The sequence below is a fragment of the Quercus robur genome, chromosome 9 (assembly GCF_932294415.1).
Source record: "Quercus robur chromosome 9, dhQueRobu3.1, whole genome shotgun sequence".
Lineage (NCBI taxonomy): Eukaryota > Viridiplantae > Streptophyta > Magnoliopsida > Fagales > Fagaceae > Quercus > Quercus robur.
This window is the reverse complement of record NC_065542.1, coordinates 44,037,910-44,062,431: the sequence shown is the minus strand read 5'-3', so window position 1 is coordinate 44,062,431 and position 24,522 is coordinate 44,037,910. Positions and strand designations below refer to the sequence as shown.

Genomic DNA, 24,522 nt, shown 5'->3' with positions numbered 1-24,522 from the left:
AGTATATTAATATATTATTATTATTATTATTATTATTATTATTATTATATATGTATCAAAAAGGTAAATGTCAAATGTAGTTTACATGTGTGGTGCTATTCATCACACATCCTTGGACTTCAATGGAGACAACAAATTATTCACAAGAGCAGCAATTGTCGAGACAGTATATGATCAGGTGCTATTCAGAGCACTGGTTGATTTTGCTATTAAAAGAATTAAGATAAGAATAACGAATGACACTGCCTGCCAATTTGGGGCGTCATATTTGCAGATTCCGGAAATGGATATTGTCAACATCTTCAGCACCTTTTTTTGTTTCTGAATTTAACTAATTCTATGCCACATGTTCGGTATTTTTTTTTTTTTTTACCTCCTTTTTTATCAGATAAGTTTACTATTTTTTTTTCTTTTTTTGGGAGTCAAATTTACTACTCATTTAAACGTATATAAAATAGTGGCCTTGTTATTGTTGAAGTTGTCGGATAATTAAGTCACATTTTAGGTACCAAAATTTAAGTCCGATTGGAGGTAACAAAAATTTAAAACATCATAGTGAACCATTGTATGGTTCCCCCCCCCCCCCTTTTTTTTATAGATCTCGTTTTGTTATCTTTTCTTTCTTTTTAGTTTGCCATCATTCTCTAAACACAAACTCAGTGTCTTAGGCTAAGGCAATGTCTAGACGAACCACAGCAGTGGATCAACTTGGCTCCTGTGACAGCCTAACAGGGAATGTCAAGGTTAAGAGCTACTACAGGCTCATAGGAGTAGCATTAATAGCAGTCATTAACTAATCATACTTTCTGTCTCTATTCGTTGCAACAAGAAAGAGGAGCAGAACCCAGGCTAGTCAAAATGACATAACATGGGTTTAGGCTTAACCCAGAGCTAATTGGCTTGTACATATTATTAGGTGTCATGTTCAAATAGCAAATGTGATAACTTTCAAGCACAACTAATTTTGACAATCTCTACAATAGGGCAATTTATAGACCCAACGTGGAAAATTGCACAACACAAGCACAAAATTCTACTAAAATACATGAAAATATCGAAAAAAATAAACTTAGTAAAACCTAAAATTACAATTGCCGGTATCACAACTAAAACAGAGTCGTCTCTCCCCTCTTCTAGTTAGCTACACCATACCCACGACTAAAAAACCCAAGGTACGGGTCAGGTCTGTATAAATAGAGACCAAGAAGTTAAAAAGAATAGATTACACATGGCAAAACAGTGCATAAATTGTCTCGCCAAATCAGTAGTAACTCCCATAATAGCCCTGAGGAACTGAAGCAGGTTGCTGGGGTTGCGCTTGGGCTTGGGCTTGGGCTTGGGCTTGGGCTGGGGCCATTGTCACAGCTGCTGTAGGTTGCGCATAACTTTGCTGTGGGAAGGCCTGCTAAAATTATAAACAAGGTTTTATCAGCTCTAGATATAAACAGGGCACAAGAAAAACACTTTTCATAGTCCCAAAAAGTGCATAACCATACTAGGAGTTCTAAAGTACACAAAGGCTTTGCAGTCTATGTATTAACATACTGCAAATTACATACATAGGACATGGAATACACGTGTACGAAGATATCAATCATTCTAAAAACTCAAGTCCCTTTGTCAAATGTCTGAAAAAACAAATAAATCAGGCCATGTGTTTATGCGGTACCACATTAATCTAACTGAATTATGCTGAAGTTTTCGGTCTTCTTTTTTTCCTTTCTTGATTTTCAAAGTGTAAGAGAGGTAAAAAGGTTCAATACTGGAAAACAAGAAGTATACAAGACAAGTTTAAATAGTTATGCTGCCCTCAACGACAGTAAAATAAACCAACCAACAAAATAGTGGTTGCCACCATTAGGTGGCTACAGATTGTAGGCAAAAACCAGTCCGAAGGATAAACCCCCAATTGTACTTTTATGGGCAACAATAGATTCCATATTTTTCTTGAATAGAGAGTTCTTAAAAAAATACAAAAAACAGTTCCAGCATGCCTAGTATAGAAACTGTTAAATTACTGATTATCTCAAAAACTTAAGCCATTAGGATATAGTAAATTTAATCATTTAACCACACAATTCTAACAAAAACCATTCCCAGAAAAAAAAAATAAAAATAAAATAAAAATAAAACAAAACAAAACAAACAAAGGGGGACAAATGTTTTTTAGAAAAAAGTCAAAATCCAAAACAAAACCAATTCCAATATAATATCAAATGTTTTTTAGGTACCTGGGCTGGATATGTTGTAGGATAAGCCCCATAAGCAGCAGTTTGTGGCACTGACGTTGGCATTTGAGGATTTGTGTAATTGCTTCCATAACCGCTATATGCACTGTATGCAGCCTGCTGCAATATTTAAAGGCTCATTTTTAGCAGTAATAAATGTAGGTCTTTCAAGAAGATTTGGACTAGCTGAAACAACCTTGCATATGAACATGCAAACCCCCACAGAATTTTGGAGAACTACTAAACAATATTACCAAATTTAATCTAAAAATCAGGAAGCAATTCTCACAATTATAAATTATCTCAGGTTATCCAGAAAGAACCAATTTCACAGTTCACATAGCAGTCTCTGGTACATTAAGACATTCTGAACTACCAAAAATCTTGATGCACTCAGGACATTGAAACAACAGTTTAACACAATGGCTATTTTTTATCAAAGACGAGATCAATTCTTTAAGATATTTGAGTACAATGGCGATGAGTTTACAGGAGTTTTAGTACAGTATTGCACTGCCTAGAAAAGCACAAAAGAAATAACATCTTTTCCCTGATCTAAATACACTACCCACTTCATATATTAGTTAGCAAACCTCGTAACCAACAAAACCCATCAATGAGAAAACCAGAACTAACCATGAAATAGGAATCCTTGTAATGTTAGGACACTAAAAAACTATTAAAAGAGTTTACTCAGTGGGACCCATGATAAACAAGTATAAAGCATACAATTACATGCAAATAAGATATTATTAAGAAATAACAATCTACCTGTTGTGTATAGCCAGGGGCCCACTGTTGTCCCTGTGCTTGTGTAACTGGTGGCCAAGTTTGAGGCTGTACACCATAACCAGCTGTCCACTGGTTTTGTGCACTTGGATATGCCCCCATCAAGGACTGTGCAGGTGAAGGAACAGAATAGGACTTAGCTATCTTGGCTTTATCTGATGCTAGATAATCCTCCGCATGGCGCTTTTTCAGTTCTGAGGTGCTCCTATGGGGTAAGAAAAGCTTGGCATGCCGATCCTCAGCCTTCTTGATAGATTGTACATCTCCAAAGACATTCAGAAACTGAAAATTCCATTTGAGCACATGAGATTTTGGAACCAAATATCATTCTTAGAACTGTCTATGTTTAAAGATATTCAACTTAGATGCATACTAATTCCTAAACTGCACATTTATATTCAAATATGACAATAATAAGCAATGTATGAATAAATTCCATTACAAGAAGAAGAAGTCAATTACTCAACAGAACAAGATAATTGTGATGGACTCAAAATCGTAGAGGCTTATGCCAAAAGAAGACACATTACCATTCAACCCAAACCCAACCTACTTATACCCAATCAATAACTCAGTATGCAACGAAAAAATTAAGATATCCCCCATCAAAATTTAAATAGAAATAAAAGATTTAACAAAAACGTAGAACTGCTTGTTGAAATTCCAGACATCTGGAAAAGAATTTTGGTAGCTTCAAACAAGGAAAAAACTGCTTCAAAAAAAAAAAAAAAAAAAGCATTTCCAGATTTTGTTTTGCTCATATAGCAACTGTCAAATCTTAATCTTACAAATTCTCAAACAGGATTTGCACCATTATTAGCAAAGAGTTTTCAGTGGTTAATGTCCCACAGTTAATTCAAAGATACTTCTTGAATCTTCATTTTTTTTTTTTACCAAGATTGGTTTAGTTACAATGCAACCAATGGGCCTGCAATCAACAACTTCACCCTCAATTCTAGTCCTTTTAGGGAGAAGAGGTGCCATTAGAGCTAGACCTTAATTCAACCTCCACTTTGCTGTTCAAATTTTAGTTTCTCATAAGAAAAAAGGATGCTGAAAATTTTCCAATCAAGATCTTCAATGGCAAGACAAAACAAAACAAAACAAAATCCCCTTTTCCTGTTTTCAACTCAACAGGTCATGTCTATGAATCAATAAACTACATTTGTCTTACTGCTAAACAATATACCTCCAAAAAAATGCAAGAGAGCTCTTCCCTATCAGCCGCACTAGCAACATTGGGGCTCTCCAAGTCAGGAACTATGAACTTAACAACCAATGAATCTAAATAATCAATTTGCTTTGGTAGGGACTGAATTGCCTCAAAATGTATTAAAGCCTGCAAGCATCATGGAAGAACATATTAGAAAAGAGAACATTATTGATATCTTATTTAAAAAACAAAATGTGGCTGCAAGGATATATATACAAGAGAGAGACCTCAAGAAGTGGTTTTGACAACTGCACGTGCTCAAGGGCTTGGACAAGAATTTCCCTAGCTTTCTCTGCATTACCAGAAACCTACCAATATAATTGAAAGAAACAAGAGACATCAGCTATAACATATAGATTTCAGAATAAAATCTATGACCAATAATATACTTCAACAAATAACTAAGGGGAGAAATGAAAGGATGAATATAAAAATTGATTTCTGGGGACTAAGAAATTTTGTTCATTAGAACTCCATGTTATAAGAAAACATGTGTGTCTTGTTTTCATTTATAATATGACACAATGAAGGAACAATCAACATCTAAATAGGCAAAAATAATATAAATAAGATTATTTGAATTGAAAGACCAAAATATCAAGTCCATGTAATTTCATTCGCTAAAGTTGAAACCCCAAAAAATATCTTTTGATTAAACTTCTAATATTGTAAGCAGTAAGATAGGAACAAAAATAAAACATAACAACAAAAGATGAGAAAAAAGGGATGTATATCATAGTTAATCATTAATCAAAGCATTATATCTGTAAGCTAACACACAACAAAAACATGTGCAAAATCATGTTGCCCAACCTACCATGTATACAAACCGAGAATATTGCGCATACAGCATTGGTAATGTTTGTGAATGTTCTTTTCCTTTTTCAATGGCAATTGCCTGCTCATACAAGGAGTAGGCATCTTCAAGATTTCCCTGCAATAAAAAAATAATTATATAAAGAGATTACATAATTACCAGAAATTTGAACTTTAAACAGCTTTTGCAGACCAACATACCAGCCGATGTTCCATATTTGCATGCCTAATAATTGCTTCAAGGAGTCCAGGTGAGATTTCAGTATGTACAAGTTGATAGGCACCTTGTGCACCAGGTATATCCCCATTTTGCTCTTTAAACCGAGCAGCAAAAAGGTGAATCTCAGCTTGTCTCTGTTATATATTTGGTGACAAACAAATAAATCATGGATAAGGAAACTAAATATAAAAAAAGGAATACGACAATAACGGTAAATGTTATATCATGTGGCTCAACACTTACATCAGAAGATAAGAATACATGCCAATGTAAGATTCATTTGAAAATAACATTAACAACTCAAAATATCATGTTTTAAATACTGAAATGAGCAGAAAAAAACAGGGAAACAAATTAAAAGATAGGATCATTTCTTGAAGGGCTAAAAACAGTATCTGGTTAAAAGGGAATTCCAAACTATAATCCGTTCATTAAAAGAACAAATAAGGGAAAAAGAACACAAAAGGATAAAAAGTGGCAGAAGGGAAAAAGTGATGGGAGCGGGAAAGCCCTTTTTGGAAGGAGGTAGAAAGGGAGAGGGGTAGGTGTAACCCCTCTAGGAAAACCAAATCCAATTTACCCAAAAGTGGTTGATCGGAGGAGGAAGTTGGTTTCTTAACAAAAAATTTGAAACATATTTTTCACCATTTTTTAAACCATTTAAATAATGGCATTACACTAGAATTTAATATCAATACTCTCTTTCCCTCCCTACTAAGAACAACAATGGGAAGCTGGGAAGTAAATTCCACACTTCTCAATCTTATCATCAAGGCTTCTCAGAAAAAGGATGATAATAGAGGAAAGCTATAAAATTTCATGTCCCATCAATTTATATTCAGGGCTGCTGCTGCCCTTTACTTCTTTATTTCTAAGCTAACTTCCCAATAAAAAATATTCGTATCAGAAATTTCCTACCTTGACAAAGACTTGGGTTGCACGAGCAAGCGCGTTAATTGAGAGATCCAAACTTCCACTAGCTTCCATGCATAAAATATAGCGTATCCAGTACTCAGGATAATTGGCACATGCAATCAGGCATCTTTCATATAACTTGACCACCTGATTCACGTTTTAAAAGAAATGGCATCACCTCATACAATCATATTCACCTTAAATTAATTAAAAAGGTAATACAAATCACAAAGGAGAAGGAGATATGCATAAGAAATACTCCATTAGCGGAACAGAGAGGCCCCTCAAATACGAAAGGAGGGACCCTCCTTGCCTGACAGACAGATGGTTAGGAAGATAAGAAGACACCTGCATGCATAACATTGGAACTTTAAAACAGATATAATTTACTAACACATCATCAACCTGGAACGTCCACTGACAAATGAGGGTTTGAAGTACTTAGCCTTAAAGAAACCAAATCGAAGGTCCATGCTTAGTCTCAGTTCAATTTCCCGTTTAAAAAGTTGCTTCATCCAACGGTTTAGCCAATAAAGAATATGGGGCAGCAAATATTACTTAACTGTGAGTCAAAGTGTAACAAGGAGGGCAACTAAAAACTACAAACCAGAGAAACTGAAAACAAGCAAACTCAAAATACCTTGTTAAAGTCACCTTCCCTTTCCACAAAATCCAAATAGGCATGCCAATTTTCAAGCTCTGCAACATTGAGGGGCCGCACATGAAAGTATGGCCTCCTAATAGCTGTTTCAAAACCAATGATCTTAGAATCGAACTCTTTAGCTTTCCTATACATCTCTTCTCTAATGGCGATATACTTCTGCAACTCCTCTGCTTCTGTTAAGCCAGCACTTACAGGTTTAGGAGATTGTTCCACTGCATCAGGATGAACCTCTCCCTCGTTTAACTGGACACTAGCCTCCGAAGGTGCACTTTCTGCTGCTGCTGCAGCCTCCTCAGCAGTCCTTAATTCAGACAAAGGACGACTTCCAGCTAACTCCTTGAAGCTGTAGCACCATTGGCACAAGGGACGTAAATAAAACTTCAAAGGGGAAATTACTTATTAAAAAAAAAAACTTCAAAAAGGAATCTATTATGCAAATAACAGAGAAGAGGTGCACTAAACCCTATGTCAATAAATAAGGCATGCGGAAGCACAAAGAGATATTGGAATATATGACCAGGGACACAAAATTCACAGCAACTAGAAACAAATTTGAAATCTTGAGGAAAACAGTGACCCTTTGAAGTAGTTCAAAATTAAAGCATATAAACTGAAGATCAAAACCAGTAAAGTGCAAATTATAGTCATAAATCCAAGGATATCAAGTTTGGCACCAAAATGTTCTTTCAAAAGTGAATAAAAATAAGCTAAATCCTCATAGACCGCAATTAGGGAGTGAGAAAAACACTGGTCTCTCCAACCACAAAAAGATTTCCAAACCCCACTACAAACACATTCAGCCACCCATATGCTCCTCAATGCAATACCAGACAAAAGCAACACATTTGTGGGAAACATAGAGCAGGAAACATAGAGCAAACTTGAGAAACTCAAGCCCAAAACAAAAGACTGAAAGGTAAACAAATAAACATATGGGCAATGTACAAGGAATTACCTGTTAAAATACCGATCCAATTGTTGATTTGGATACTCCAAAATCCTGGTGTAAATCAAAGCAAGGCGGCCCCACTCCTGCTGCAAGTATTCGTATTCAATATATTTATCCCAAAGGGTGAAAGACAGATAATCCGTTCCAACATAAGCTAATCCTCGCTCAAAAAGCCTGAAATACCATAAAAATAGAAGGTTTCGTTATCCTATATGCATAAACATCAACTCAGGTAATGCAAGAATATCCATTGATGGGTGACTGGCACTAATGTCATGGAGAAGAAACAATTCACTGTTAACAGCATATCACTTCCAAACGCTGCATTTACCTTCCTCAAAAAAAACCATACTATGTCCGTGAAATGGAGCAGTGATAGAGGCCATCTTAGCCCTTAAACTGACGAGATCTTCCCAGCAGCAATTTGCATATTGATGCACCTCAGAGTGTCAAAGTTAAAGATAGCTAAAATTCAAAGATAACTACATGACTATGACACAGGCTTTGGGAAAAAAAGGGGTATAATGAGGCCAAGAAATTGAATAAGATCCTAACAAATTTCAAACAACTACCCTGTATTAGTAGCATCAAATCAAGGGTTTGCACATCAGAAAAAAAAAATAACTTTTCTGAAGTGCATCCTATCAAACCTTTCCGCCATAAATGTGAAGAACCACTGTAGCAGGCATATGGAAATAATGTTAGCAACAAGAAATCACTATAGCCTTGTGACTGAGGGAACCATGCAATCATGATCTCCCAACACTGTCTAACAAAAAGAGCTAAATCAACGCCTATTACCTTCGGATGGTGTCTGGATCTTGATATGCGCCAATAGCAAATATGCAATAATGCAACCAAATGTCCACCGAATAGGTCACTCCTTGAACCGCCCGTTCATAAACTTCCACAACTTTATCAATAGAGCCTAGATGAGCCTCATGGTCAGCATACTTTTTCCAATAACCATAACACAAAGGAAATTCTGCCAAAAAAGCATCATAAACTTTTCGGATTTTCAATATGTTCTCCTGCATAAGGAGCATAGATGAATCATTAGTTTCACCAGGGCCAGCTTTTCAAAGTGTAGAGAAAAAAATAGAAAATAGATATTAACACCAGTTACGTAATCAAAGGGTAGGAATGTAGAAAGCAAACATATGAGAAGCCATGTTCTAACCCATCCACAAGGCACTGATACAGTTCCATAATTATTGCCACCACTATATTACTTATTTTTATTTATTTTCTGTTCTTTTCTTTTTTATAATTCACTTGTTACAACAAGTGGGGCAAGGGGGGATTCAAACCTTGGTTCTCCTCATCAAGGAGACTAGGCAATGCCATTGAGCTACAAGGCTCTTGGCATTATTTTTTATTTTCTTAGTTGTACTTTGACTATTTGGTTTGGGTCAACGGTCTATAATATTCTAGGAGTAATTTTAGTTCCTTGTGGATTAAGGTTTTTGAGTACTATATAAAGGCGTAGATGACATATGGTTATTTTTTATTGGCAAGTTACACATGCACATATGGTTATTTTTTATTGGTAAGTTACACATGCACCTAATAGGTGTTGAACCCATAACATCACCCTCCACCTAGAACTTATAAGCGGGGGAGGAGGTGTTAGTTGAGCTAGCACTCATTGGCAGATGCATGGCTTTTATCAACTTTGAATAAAATTCCTAAGTTCTTCAGAGGCTAATCACCCTCAAAGTGATTATTTGGAAGCCCAACCCCCTCAAAGCAGTTGTTCACAAAAGCAAATCAAAGCAAATCCTTGCAATATTGAAACAATTTCAAATAAGACTGGCAGGGCAGCAACATATCCAATCTCCCCAATAAAAATCACCCAACCCCCCCTTTGCAAGCATAAAAAAGTTACTACAGCGTAACCTGATTCTTATTATCTTGTATATAAAAGCTATTTTCTTTTTCTTTTTCTTTTTTTCTATCAAATGTATTTTTCCTTTATTTTATTTTTATAAGTAAAAAAAAAAATGATAAGCATGTATTTTTCCTTTATCCCATTCATAGTTTTGCTTGTATGATCATAGGCAAGAGGAGGGATGCCCCCGAACTCCCTAAAATGTATCTAATTGATCTTTAAGGTTGTCTACTTTCCTATACATGCCCCCCAACCACCCAATGGAAAACAAAAGGGGAAAATCAAAAGACAAGTGTCTTTCATTCAACCTAACTTGTGGGGCTTGCACTTTATATTCTAAGTTATGTATTAAAATCATAATACAGAGCATATATGAAAACAAACATCGTATCCATAAACTCTACCTAATTGGAAAAAGATACATGTTAGTGTTTAAAAGTTAATAGAGATTAAGACTTACATTAGTTTCTCTAAATATATTGGAATTAATAGATTCTTTAAATATGTTTAATAATCAAAAATTGTGTACTTAATGAGTGGATTTTTTTATTGTGAATTTTGTTACAAATAAAAGCTTTCTTTCGGTTACTTACAACAAGTGAGGGAGGGGCAATTTAAACCTATGTTATTGTTTATTGTAAATTATGATGTCATATTACTATATTTACACATTTTCCTACAGCTTAGAAAATGGAAATGAAATATTCTTTTTAATATAAATGTTTAGTCAACCTTAGTTTTACAAATTTACTACACATACCCCAAATCCTGGCTCCACCACTAGTGCTAGATCCCATGGATTTGTATTTTTTAAAGCTATCATTCATAATTTAAATTTTTTTTGGTAAGTTGTAAAAAATTATTAGTAAAAGAAGAAACCCCAGTAAATGGGGTTCTTAACAGTTTCTATTCTTGAGAATTTAAAATACAATTAATAAAGAAACACTAAAAAAATTAGTTTGGACTACGATGGAACTTGTCACAAACTTTTTTTTTGAGAAATAATTACAATATACTGCTAAACCCGCAGCTTGAACCCTTTCCCCCCTAGACCCCCAAGCACTTTGTGCATGGGAAGGTGCCAATTCAGCTACAAGGTTTATCTGCAAAAGTGCCACTCCCTTTCACATGCCATGTAAATAGAGAGATCAATGAAACAATTATTATATGACATATATATTACAAAGATTTGTCATTAGGAGGTAGACAAATTAATATGGGTCCCTTCTAAAACTCAAGGTTTCCAAGTGAAAAGTCATTACAAGTTTTTGAGAGGCTGAGGAAGTAATTTTCCTTCGAGAGCATTTGGAATGCTAGTTTGCCGCCAAGGGTGGCTTTCTTCGAAAACATGGGATAATTATTATGAACTGGTGCTTTATGAGTAAATGACAAGGAAAGAGTGCGGTTCATCTCTTCCTTCAGTGGTGTAGTGGCTCAAGAACTAAGGTCATTGGTTTTTTGCTTGTTCGGTGTTTCTTGGATAATGCCTTACTCCATGCTGGAGCTTCTCTCATGTTTGAAAGGACAATTTGCTAAGAGAAGTAATGGGAGGATATGGAAAAAAGCTCCTTCATGCTTGATGTAGTATCTTTAGAGGGAAAGAAGTGATTGTTGCTTTGAAGGGAAAGAACAAAACTTGATTAATTTGAAGTTCTTATTTTTGAAGACCCGTTAGGACTGGACTTCAAGCTCCACCACATTTTTAACTATGGACTTTCTAGGGTTCTTGAATTCATTGAACTTTCATTAGTCATCTTTGTATTTGTTTGTACAATGTCTTTTTTTTTTTTTTTTTTGGGCATTTTCTTTGTATGCTAATTGAGTTTTATTATTTATCAAAACAGAATAAAAGAATAAAAAAATTTTTAAAAAATAAAACAGAGGGGGGACAAAACGTACTAAGATACAAGTACATAAATATACTAGGGTGTTTTAGAAAGCAATAATTTACATAACTACTTGCATATATATATATAGAGACACACACAGATGAATATATGTGACATAATGTCTTTCTCAGGTGACATTGTTATTAGATGCGTAGATTAATCAACAAGAAGAAATCCATGTATCATGTCAGACAGATTCAACACGTGCCTTTCAAATTGCACAACATCTTGCAAAACTAACATGTAAATTTGACAAGAACATGCTGATTTGTTGATAAGCTTCCTCACGGTAAAATAACAAATATAAAAACACAGAGAGGATGGCAAAATTAACTGAATAATTCATCATACATTTGAAATTAATGCTGACATACCTGAGCCACCTTCTCAGTCTCTTCAATCAGGGAAGTCCAAGCATTAAAATCTAATGAATTAGCCCTCACAATGTTCCACAGTCTATCTTCTTCAGCAGACATAGCCGGTACTACAAATAAAAAGGAAAAGGATTTGAAACAATCAAGATGTTATTCACTTAGATCTCTTATAGAAGTGTGCAAGAATAAGAAGAATAAAACTAGCAAAGGGAAGGGACACATCAAAAAGGGCATCAGATGTAGAAACATTGAAAGATGGGAGTGGTGTACAAAATTTTCAACATGTTTATATACTAGTCCAATTTATGTGTATTTGAGGTAAATAGTAAGTATTTAATATCTAGGAAATCTTCAGTACATAGTAAATTAGAGCAGAGGGATGGGACGCCTCAAAAATTACATATGGGAGTGGTGTTAAAATTACATAGTAAGAAGAATTACATCAGTAAATAGTAAATTTTCAACTAGCAAAGGGAAGGGGGACATCAAAGAGGGAGTCAGATGTCAACATGTTTATATATTAGTCAAATCTATGTGTATTTGAGGTAAATAGTAGTATTTAATATCTAGGAAATCTTCAATACAAAGTAAATTAGAGCAGTAAGGTAGATTTAATAAAATATCTGATGCTCTACCATTCATCTCAAAAAAAAAATATATATATATATATATATATCTGATGCAGGACCTTTTAATTTCAGACCAAACTGCCAGGAATAAGAATTTTGAAGCTGGCTTAGGAAAAAAGAATAGGATTGTTTGCAAGAAAAGGTTAGGCTCTGGTGATATTTACTATTTAGGGTGAATAATGTATAGCAGACAGAAAGAGAGAGAAAAAAGACAAAAAAAAAAAGGGTAAATTATAATATAGGCCCCTGGGGTTTATCCCTTTCACAATAGTCCATAAAGTTTCAATTGCTACATTTTAACCCTCTAAATTTTGGTCTAAAATGAAATTGTTAGGGATCCATCCAAATTCAACCTTTTTTTTTGGACGTGGGACGTGAGCAATTTTTTTTTTTTTGATAAGTAAAAAAGAAGTATATTAAGAAAACTACCTCATGAAAACAGAGGCAGAACAGATAGTACAGGGAGAGAAACAAACAAAAAAGAAAAGAGAACTAGAAACCAAACAGAAAGCAACAAATAACTAAGTACAGCGAAGAGAACAAAGGAACAAAGGGAGGGAATCACTAGAGGTGAGTCCCCAAGCCCTAGACCAATCAAAAAGAGAACCACAAAAATAAGCTAGCAATTGGTCATCGGATCTGTCCCTGTCCTCAAAAGTTCGCCAATTCCGCTCCCTCCAAATACACCACAAAAGGCACAACGGAGCTAAATTCCAAATGCTAGAAGAGTGCTTTCCAAACCAGTTCCACCAGCTGAAGAGCATTTCTGCAACCGATCTAGGCAAGACCCAAGAAATCCCAAAAGATCTGAAAATCAAGCTCCACAACTTATAAGCTTTTTCACAATGGAGAAGCAAATGATTCACCGTCTCCCCATTGCAACGACACATAATGCACCAATCAACCAGCTCAAAGCCTCTACGCCGCAAAGTGTCCCCTGTAAGAATCTTCTCCCAAGCCGCCGTCCAAACAAAGAAAGAGAAGTACGTAGGGGCCTTAACCTTCCAAATACCTTTCCAAGGAAAAGTAAAAGGAAAGGGGCTTCGAAGCTCGTCGTAAAAGGAGCGAATATTGAAGTCCCCCTTCTTCGACAATTTCCAAGCCATGCGGTCTTCTTGCTCGGAGTGAGGTAAACAAGAATCCAAGGTATGGAGAAAATTAACCACCTCTCCCATCTCCCAATCATTAGGATCCCTAAGAAAAGGAACCTTCCAACTTCTACAAGCCTCGGTCCCCAACCTTTCGAGAGATGAGGCCACAGAAGCCTCTCTATTAGAAACAATCCCATACACAACCGGGAAGGAAAGATGGAGTGGAGAGTCCCCACACCACTGATCTGTCCAAAACTTCACTCTATCCCCCACCCCAATCTCAAACCGGATAAACTTGCTAAAAATCTCCCAACCTTTTCGAATACTTCTCCATAAACCACACCCATGAACACCCCTACCCAACTTAGAAGACCAACCCCCCCACTCTTCCCCAAACTTCAAAGCTACAACCCTCCTCCATAGACGAGTCTCCTCAACCCCAAACCGCCATAACCACTTTCCAAGCAAAGCTTTATTAAAGGTAGTTAGTTTCCTGATACCCAAGCCACCATTAACCTTAGGAGCACACACCTTATCCCACCCCACCAAATGAACCTTCGACTCCCCCCACAAGAAGTCCTCTGAATCTTCTCAATTTTATTAGCCACATGCGACGAAATGGTGAAGAGAGATAAATAGTAAGTAGGAAGACTAGAAAGCGTACTCTTGAGCAGCGTCAATCTTCCGCCTTTTGACAAATACAACTTCTTCCACTCGGCTAACCTCCGATTAATCTTCTCCAATATAGGATTCCAAATAGAGGGGGATTTATGAGACGCCCCCAATGGCATACCAAGGTAGGTCATTGGCAAGAACCCAATCCGGCAACCCAAAATCTCTGCCAAGGCATGAATATTATTAACCTCCCCTACTGGAACCATCTCACTCTTCAGGACATTAACCTTCAAACCAGTCACAGCCTGAAAACAAAGGAGAAGCATCCGTACATGAAGGATCTGTTCAACGTCCGCATCACAGAACAAAATAGTATCATCCGCAAATAGAAGGTGCGAGACACATTCCCCTTCACCCCGTCTTCCAACAGCCTTGAAACCCCTAATCAGGCTGGCACCTTCAACTCTTTTCAACATCCTACTTAAGACCTCCATCATGACAACAAATAACAAGGGAGATAGCGGATCCCCTTGCCTCAGACCCCTCGTGCTCCCAAAAAAGTCAGCAGGAGCCCCATTGATCAAAATAGAAAACTGGACTGTCGAGATACAAGTGCGGATCCAACTACACCACTTCTCCCCGAAACCCATTCTCTTCAAAAGGTCCAGAAGAGCCTCCCAATTCACATGATCATAAGCTTTCTCAATGTCTAGCTTACAAATGACCCCCGAGACATTACTCTTCACTCGACTATCAACGTACTCATTAGCAATAAGAACTGAGTCAAGAATCTGTCTTCCTCCCACAAAACTATTCTGAGACTCAGAAATTAGATGATCTAAGACCAGTTTCAAACGATTCGCCAAAACCTTAGACAGGATCTTGTACATGCTCCCCACCAAGCTAATAGGCCTGAAATCTCGAATATTGGAAGCATCATTCTTCTTAGGGATGAGAACTAAGAAGGTAGCATTCAAAGATTTCTCAAACTTACTATGTTGATAGACCTCCTCAAAAACTGCTAGGACATCCCTTTCCACCACTCTCCAGCAATGGTGGAAAAAGGCCATAGAGAAGCCGTCTGGACCTGGAGCTTTATCTCCGGCCAGCTCGTTAACGGCTAGAAGAATTTCCTCCTTCTCAAACCTCCTTTCAAGCCAACCCCTTTCCGACCCATCTATCTGATCAAACTCCAAACCTTCCACAAAAGGTCTCCACTCCTCCGTCTCCTGATACAGATTTTTATAAAAGTTTACTGCCTGGGCAGCCACCTCGGATTCCTCCTCATAGATCACCCCATCCACCTCCAATAAGCTCAGATTATTATACCTTCTGCGGGAATTAGCCACCCTATGGAAAAATTTAGTATTATTATCTCCTTCCTTAATCCATAACATCCTTAATTTCTGTCTCCAAAAGATTTCTTCCAAAGAGAGAAGATTCTTGACTTCAAACCTCATCGCATCTCTCTCACAAACCTCAGCATCAGAGAGGCCAAATTCCCCTTCCTTGTCATCAAAGGATTTCAGAGCCTCTAATAAATGAGACTTTTTGCGCCCAACATGACCAAACTCCGACCGGTTCCACTGAATGATATCATCTTTCAAAGCCTTCAGCTTTTTGGCAAACACAAAGCTAGGAGTACCGGAGAAGGAATGACGATTCCACCAAGAATGAACTCTATCAATAAACCCCTCCGACTTTAGCCACATATTCTCAAACCTAAACGGACTTTTACCCCTCGCCATTCCCCCTACCTCCACAAGAATTGGGAAATGATCTGAAACAGGACGAGGTAAAATCCGTTGGGTCACATCCGGGAAGTGCTCCTCCCAATCATGAGACACCAAAACTCTATCTATCCTAGACATCGAGGGCTGATCTGAACCGCTCAACCAAGTATATCTCCCACCCTCCAAAGGCAAGTCAATCAAGTTAAGATCCCCAATGAACTCCGAAAAGAGTTCCATGGCCGGAGTAAGACAATACCCCAAACAAAACCAACAACATTCCAAACTCCAATTTTCCTCAAGAAAGAGTGATAAAACAACAAAAGCAAATAATAATAAAATAAACAAATGAACAAAAAAAAAAAAAAAAAAAAAGGGAGGAGATGAACCAAGTGTGGAAGAAGATGAAGATGCTGTCATGGCTAGGAAGACCAAAGGCCATGGCCATCCTCTCCTTTTCCCCTCTTTTCTTTTCTGCTCAATCCGAGCTCTGAATTTCAATTTCCTGATTGCTATTGGGCTAGTACCAGTCTATGGCATTTCAATTGCAAGAAATTTGAGGGAATTAAATATTCCCAAAGCTTCTCCCACTGATGCTTAAAGATTTTAGTAAAAGGATATCGTTTCTTCTGGCTTTTGACTCTGCCAAAATTTGTTGCCTCTAACCTTCTCATTAGTTGTCTTTGGTCTTATATTTATGCAAAATTTCCCAATTTGTGAAACTATTTCTCAGATTTTTCTATAAAATTCAGTGTTTGAGGTTATATGTGTGTGTGTGTATTAACTTTCAATTCATTTATTGGGGAAAAAATTCTTAATCTGTCCCTTCAAATTTTTTATGTTGGAATTTAGCTTTTGGGCCATGTTCTTTTTACATGAATTATGATTTTTGATGTGAGGATCTCACGGGAAGGGGGGGAGCTGATTATGGCATTGGCCCTTTGATGTAAACCAGCTCAACCAGCTAGGTGTGATGCAATTTCTGAGGTTAAATTGTTTTGATTCTTAACAATTTTGTTCAAATTCTTCAATTTACTCCGAATTCTCAAGGATTTTGATTATGTTACGGCTAAGAAAATTCATATTTTTCTACTTTGTATTTGTTGCGATTTTTTCTTCAGATTGTGCTTTTCATGCAACCCATATAAAGAAAGTATGGGTTGATACCCTCACCAGGAGTACTGGGTTAATTGAATTTTTCTGATGATTAAATTTTGATTCTCCTTTATTTTGGATTAGATATTGAAGGAAGAAGAATAACAAATGAGAGTAAATCAAGGGGTAAATTTGTCCATAAAATACAAAATCTGTTAATTTTGACAAAACTCCTACAGTTTCATTTGGATCCAAACTTAGGGAGTTAAATGTAACGATAAAATTTTGAAATGGCCAAACCGTTAAATTTTAATTTACCGAATAAATAATTCTAGTCATAATTGGGAGCCTAGGCAGCATACCAATGAGAAATGCATCACACATCAAAAAATATATATAGAAATTAACTTAGTATACTTTTTCAACTCCCATTAAATATGCCCTTACAAAAATTATATAAAAAAACATATATATTCTTAGAGACTAGTGCACTTGAAAAATATGCTAGCAAACTTGCTAGGAATGCCTTAACTGGACCAATCAAGATCCTCTTGAAAATCAATTAAAAAAAAATGTAATACTCTTGTTTTAGAAACTCAAATGTTTTTCTATTTCAAACAAAAACTAAACCAAATAGAAAATTCTCTAGAGAAGTTCCAAGCTGACCCAGCATTGAAATCAAATCATTTTGAAGAATAATCGAATCAAGGCACAACCCATTTCATCTACAATCGTGGCTCATAAACACAAAACCTAAAAGTATGCAACTTTGTTCTAAAAGCCAAGGAATTCATGTTAGTATATGACTTACCAGAAATAAGGGCCAACATGAAAACGAAAAGGGAGTTGGAACCCCAATTATTACGCTTCAGGCCTATCAAGGCCCATAACTATAATTGGATAAGCAAACTACAATGCACTTCCATGGCATTCTACAGCAAGATAACTCACAAGTAACTTTTTGATTTCCAACTAAATGTACAAAATAATACTTCTATATTATGATTCAAAATGAGAAAGCCCTAACATGTGAATGCACATATGCTTGAAAGTTGACAAATTTTCCAACAGAACATGAGACACCTATATTTACAATCCAATTAGCTCTAGGTCAAATGACAACTCCAAGGGGAAGGGGGTGGAGGATAAAGTTGTGGGTTCAAGAAATATTGGGCGCATGTGTAACTTACCAATCTAGACAAAATTAATATGGACATTACTCTCACTACCAACAATTTTGAAAAAAAAAAAAAAAAAAAAAAAACTATTTTTTTCTGTAGTATGCTTCCTGTATACTGCATACTTCATTTTTCATCTTCAATGAAATTCTTACATTTTTACTGAAATGTAAATAAGAATTGGATCTATGAATCTATTTGTTTTAGCTTAAAATGCTAGCTTATTTTCATCACCAACTTAAGTACAATTTTTTAAGTCTCACTTTTTCTAGATACAACAATACTTTTACATAGGTTATTTTTCAAACAAATTTAGCCAATGAAAATAAGCTCATCCGAAAACAAGTGTTCGTTAGGGAACAACTTATTTAGCTTTTTGCTGAAAAAAATTTTGCTAAAAGTGTTTGTTTTAGCTTAAAATGCTAGCTTATTTTCATCACCAACTTAAGTACAATTTTTTAAGTCTCACTTTTTCTAGGTACAACAATACTTTTACATAGGTTATTTTTCAAACAAATTTAGCCAATGAAAATAAGCTCATCCGAAAACAAGTGTCCATTTGGGAACAACTTATTTAGCTTTTTGCTGAAACAAAAAATTGCTAAAAGTGTGCTAAAGTATATTTTTACTATCAAAAAGGTTTTTTTTTTTTTTTTTAAGTGAGGTTTTAAAAAACTGTACATATAAGCTAAAAAGCAAAAAGCTAGCTGATAAGATAGTCCCAAGCACACACTATATTATCTGCAAAAAAATTTTCATGTTTCTTACAATTCAAGCACTTAAAATACTTCCCCTAATATATCTAACCCCAAAGGATAGCACAATCGGATAGAGACTGCTCATGAAGAGGAGGTGACTAGTTTGAATCTCTCATTCCTCCTCCCATTAGGGCCAAACTTGTCCAAAAAAGAATCTATAATATCTCTCTATTTTTGCTTCTTAAGTATCCATGAACAATGAATTAACAATTAAGAATATCATGTACCAGCTTTTCAAGTATGAAATATATATATAGATACCAAATTAAGAATGCCATATACAAATGCAAATCAACACCTATGATGCTATACAACCAACACTTGGATTATACTGAATTTAAACCTATGGTCCTCTACAACCAACACTTGAATTTATATATATATATATATATATATATATTACTGACTAATAGTATTAAATATGAATAAAAAGCTAGGAAAAAAGAGTAAAACAATCAAAATGCTTCACATAGGCACATGCACAAAAACAGGCTGAAAAAAACCCTATCAAAGTAAGAGGATACTTTCCACTTTCACGTAATCCAGATTGGTATGCAATTAAAGATGAAAAAGATCATTGAGAGGATAATGATGGTAAGCCTTACCCCAAATTCTTTTTAAAATAAAATTAGGGTTTATTGTTTTTAATTTCTTTTTTTAAACAAAAAACTAAACTAACTTGAGCTGTTCCCAATTATGAATGTGCGAGTATGTACGAATGTATAAATATCTTAGGCAGTTACTGAATAAAGGTTTCAATTCTATGTAGACCAGCCTGCATTAGCTAATTTAGAACTAACAAGAAAAAAATTAAATTAAATAAAGTGCCTGTGTCCATTGAAAAAGAAAATGCTATTTCAATTAAATAAGATTTTATAAATAGTTTCTATGAATTTGCAGGAATCAGTTTCCTCTAGCAAATCAACAACCATTTACTGATTCTCAAATTATGTACCGAGTATTATGTGCTCATGAGTTAACATGAAGATAACACTATGCAATATACAATCTTAAAACACCCAAATAAAAAAATCACAACCTCCTTGCCCATATCATATTAATATAACAAAAATTGCAGAGAAAAAAAACATACCAAAACCATCAAACTGTTGCTCATCAGCAACTCTCCCCACATTCTCTGAAGCAATTCCATTCTCCACTGCCAGATATCCAGTTTCAACAACACTTCCATTCACAGAAGAATTATTACCAGCTGATTGTGAAAGCTCTGTTGCTGCATTTTCCAGACCAGTAGCTTTCTCACTAGTATTAGCAACTCCAACATCTGGTTTAGTCTCAAATGTTGTATCAATTTGAGCTTCTTGCATGACCAGATTAGGTTCCGTACTATTTATATTCCCATCTCCTGAATCAGATCCGCCTGGAACGGTAGAATTTGCATCAGCTGGAGCAGCAGAAGCAGCAAAACCTCCAGTAGCCTCAGAGGGGGAAGCACCAGTGTCAGGAGCAACATTTGAGCTGGCCTCAACATAGCCCGTGGAAGTGTGGCTCCCAGATGTATAACCCATCTCTGCAGATATTTCAGATAGTACTGTTTCACTGTCTCCCATACTCGATTAACAGATTATTAGTCGGTGGTGCAAGCTTCAAGACTTCAAAAAAAAGAAACAATACAACTATAAAATTTTGAAAAAATCAGGAAAATTATGCATGACATAAGAGCAATATGTATTCAAATGCACCCGTAATGCATTTTTTGCTTCAATTCTTTACAAACAAAATAATTTCTGTGACAATCCAAAAAATATTTACCAATCACTAAACAAATTCAAAAAGATTGATTTAGCAAAATATGAGAAGGATGTTGGGGGAGGCAGGCAGGTGATGGGCAAACATGTTTGGTTTATGTAATATGTAAAGTGGCAAACCAAACAAAGTAGCTCAAGGTAGAGTTCTGAAGTCACTTTTTCAACCCCGTTTGCTAAGCCAAGAGAACCAAGCTTGAGCTAGAATTTTAGGCTTGTTCAAAAAACAAGCAGAGCCCAAGAAATGTTTTGCGCATTTTGAAGAGCATGCAGGTACAATAGACTATTATAAAACAAGTGACTTAAGTGAACAACAATTGAACACGTCATTCTATAGGGTGGTGAATGAAAAGTATTAAACTGCCCAAACTATCACCCACTAATATTCTTGACCAATGTTATTCTTAATTACAAATTAAGGCATCCAAGTATTAAACAGTGAACGAAAGCAATGGATGTTGGTAGAAAATGTATCATGGGCATGTTTATCATCGCCATTTTTCACTGTCTGATTAAAAGCTCAAATATTATTGTAAAGTGGGAGGCCAAGCAACTTAGCTTGACAGTATTGATGTAATATAATTTTCTTTACACTAGGACAACTCTGTCGACATATAATGCATATATGAGGACAATGACCCATTAAATCTAACAATGGTATGGTAGCTTCAAAGGGACCAAAGGAGGTGGCAGTGGTAACACATTTAAAACATAAAACTAGTAATCCACTGGTTTCCGTGGGTGTGGTGAGAGTCACTCATAGTGAAATTGACTAATTCTAGTGGCATTTGTTCACATTAAGAGAGGCAAAGCAGCGTTTGTGGCAGCAGAAACAACCAGGCAGAGGTATAGGAGCAGTGGTAGGGATGGTGTTATCGCTTCAGACAGTACATAAAGTCTTTTTTCTTTTTAATTAATAAAATACACACACATGTGGCTGACCCTAACTAATTTGTTGAGAATCCATAATAGCTGACCCCAAAAAATTTTGAACTAAGGCTTTGTTGTTATTGTTGTAAAATACACACATACCCAATGGGTTTTGAACCCATGACCTCGCACTTATAAGGAGAGTAGGTGCCACTTGAGCAAGAGCTCATTGGCTTCACACAGTCTACTTTTAAGTTCTTGGAAATTTTAAATTATAGTTACAATTTATTCTAATTCAATCTATACCCGTGTCATAATCATATAATCGTGTTGTAACCCCGTGTCATGTTATAATTTTTCAAAAAATTTTCATGTCGTACGACACAACACCCGTGTCCATATCCATGTCCTTGCTTCCTAGAATTCAATTTTTTTGCAAATATAGTGTACTAAACAAGACCCATTTAACAGTGAAATCTATTTTCTAATCTACTTTAAACTAGAGCAAAAACCTAACCTAACGAAAGTCTTGCCCAAATAAATAACCCAACCATCGAAAAAATCATGTGCTTGCTTGTTCTTCAGCATTTCACGCACAGAAACTACTAAAACTCTTCAAGTTTAGAATCAGTCTAATAACAAAGCCAAAGCAATGATTACAATCTCAATTTACAACTGACAAATTACTCAAAGCGTGAATACTGTGAACTAAAAACCCCACAACAAATTGTACCAAACAAAAACCAAAGCAACACAACACTAGCACCAACAAGAAAAAACCAATAAGAACAAGAGGTTCAGATCCATACACAGAATCAGAGAACTAGGTTTTCACCTTTCACAGAGATAACGAAAAAACCATGAACCTAGGGTTTCGAAAATGCGAGAAACTGAAACGAGAGTACATACCTGAGGAAACAGAAAACGGCGTCGTATTTCGGAGAGTTTGTGGGTGGGATTTGGGTTTGGGAGGTTTTTGTAAAAAGTGTGTGTATTTGCAGTAGTGGTGGATGTGGATGGAAGATTTTTTTATATCTGTGGGGGTGTTGGGTTTGGTTGTTGGATCTGGGCCGTCGGATATGGGTGATTGTTTGATCTGGGCCGTCATTTCACTGTTCACTTGACTCGTGGCATTGTGTGCGACTCCATTCGTGGCTAATGACGTGACATGACTCAATACAATCCATTGTATAAAATGATAAATTTTGGTTATAAACTTGTCGTAGCTAATAATTATAGCTCCTACTTAAAAAAAAAATTAGCGTTGTAATATATTTTAAAATTTTAACTTTTAGATCACAGGTTTTTTATGTCCTCAACACGTATTTCAAATTTTATATCAATTAGATGTTATTTATTATTTAATTTATAAAATTATTTTTTTATGTATAATTGTAAATTACAAAAAATTAAATTTAAATATTTAATTGATTACATAGTTATTAATCTTTGGTTTTCTAAAAATTTTGCAAACATAGAAGATATAAGAAAAAAATACAATCCAATTGTAAATTTTTCAAAATTCGCATCTAATAAAAAGATATTAATAAGTCAAACTTTGACAGTATAAAATACAAATTTTTCTTTATAAAATTCAATAGGATTTGAAATTTATGATGTTCCCTACATGATGAACCAAAAGTTTCTTTTTAAAGCATACAAGATTCAAACTAATACATTTGATTTCATGACAAATAATTTTATCGGTTGAGTTTTTTTTTTTTTTTTTTTTTTTTTTTTTTTTAGAAACAAAAACACAAACACAAAAGGAAGAGGAAAAGATATTCTAACACAAAAGCATACTTAGCCATAGTTGCATAAGCTATAATGCATGATTTATAGTAATAATTTGTTGTATTGTTGTGAAATTGTTATTTCTATAATATTACTCTTTTTACTTACGTCGCTTTCTGAGTTTGGGTGAATTTTGGTGAAGTCTAGCATTAACACTATGATTGCATATTTTATTCTAGTAAATTTGACAAACCTAGACTTGCTTCCAAGGAAAAGTATCGAGGGTGATGGACTTTTGGACTTTTTAATTTATCCTACTCTTACCGTTTTAAACAACAAGCAACGAACATTCATTTCATGAGTACCAAACACTAGACTTTTATTTATATTTATTATAAAATAAAAATTTTAAAAAAATGATAAAGATTACAACACTTGAGAATACAAAATTTTGACTATAGTGAGTACCAAACACTAAAAAAAAAAAAATAAAAAAAGTAAAAAAAAAAAAACATAACTATCATGGTATTTTTCTCTTCTTCTTTTTTTCATTAGAAGTATACAAACCATCATGTCATACAATGTTTTCGAACATTGGTAAACTCAATTATTGATGTATAGAGAGTGTGGCCCCCAAACTTGTGCGAGTTGCTGTACTAGACAAAGGATTGGACTCCCAATTTATTTATTTGTGGGTTTCTTCACAATCCTACGGGTAGTTGCTTCAAACGTAGCCTTGACAATCCAATTTCTGTTATCTCTTTGATTTTAAGTCCAACACCCCCTTACCCTCTAATTTTTCCTCTTTCTTTCTCTCAACTTTCTCCCTTTCACTCCCTCAATTTTCTCTCACATTTTTCCCAAGATTTTCCAACCCCCCATTTGTCTGCCCTCAGCCCCTTATATAGTCCCTCCTTATTAGGGTTCAAATCATTACTTTTTCCCTATTTCCCATGCAATCCCACTTTTACCCAAAATCCCTAGAAACAATCATATCTTTTGAAGATTATCTCGAAACTTGCTCCAAATGCCAAATGGTGTTCAACAGCGAACTCCCCAAAGGCACTAATAATACTCGAGAACTGACCTAAATTTAACCATTTCGTTG

General features: G+C 35.4%; 1 protein-coding gene across 4 annotated transcripts; it reads right to left on the bottom strand.

The window, feature by feature from the left end:
• Nucleotides 1-962: 962 nt before the first annotated feature.
• On the bottom strand, nucleotides 963-22,756 carry LOC126698580 (pre-mRNA-processing factor 39-1). Of its 4 annotated transcripts, none has more exons than XM_050395918.1 (14): nucleotides 22,590-22,756; nucleotides 20,138-20,657; nucleotides 11,949-12,058; nucleotides 8,596-8,825; nucleotides 7,801-7,968; nucleotides 6,822-7,188; nucleotides 6,185-6,328; nucleotides 5,248-5,400; nucleotides 5,048-5,164; nucleotides 4,458-4,538; nucleotides 4,207-4,356; nucleotides 3,000-3,299; nucleotides 2,232-2,345; nucleotides 963-1,402 (listed from the first exon to the last, which is right to left on the bottom strand). In XM_050395918.1, exons 2-14 carry the CDS (start codon nucleotides 20,613-20,615, stop codon nucleotides 1,262-1,264), a joined length of 2,553 nt encoding a protein of 850 aa, XP_050251875.1. In that variant the 5' UTR covers nucleotides 20,616-20,657; nucleotides 22,590-22,756; the 3' UTR covers nucleotides 963-1,261. The 4 variants fall into 4 exon arrangements, with proteins under 4 accessions (XP_050251875.1, XP_050251872.1, XP_050251873.1 ...); XM_050395915.1 differs by having other exon boundaries at nucleotides 963-1,405; nucleotides 2,232-2,348; nucleotides 22,590-22,755; XM_050395916.1 differs by having other exon boundaries at nucleotides 2,232-2,348; nucleotides 22,590-22,755.
• Nucleotides 22,757-24,522: the final 1,766 nt, after the last annotated feature.

Excerpts from the sequence above, each read along its gene's own strand:
- LOC126698580 (XM_050395915.1), bottom strand. The coding sequence starts at position 20,615 with ATGGGAGACAGTGAAACAGTACTATCTGAAATATCTGCAGAGATGGGT. Across the intron at positions 5,401-6,184 it reads CAACCCAAGTCTTTGTCAAG|AGACAAGCTGAGATTCACCT; the intron begins GTAGGAAATTTC and ends AATATATAACAG. Across the intron at positions 4,539-5,047 it reads ATTCTCGGTTTGTATACATG|GTTTCTGGTAATGCAGAGAA; the intron begins GTAGGTTGGGCA and ends TTATATTGGTAG.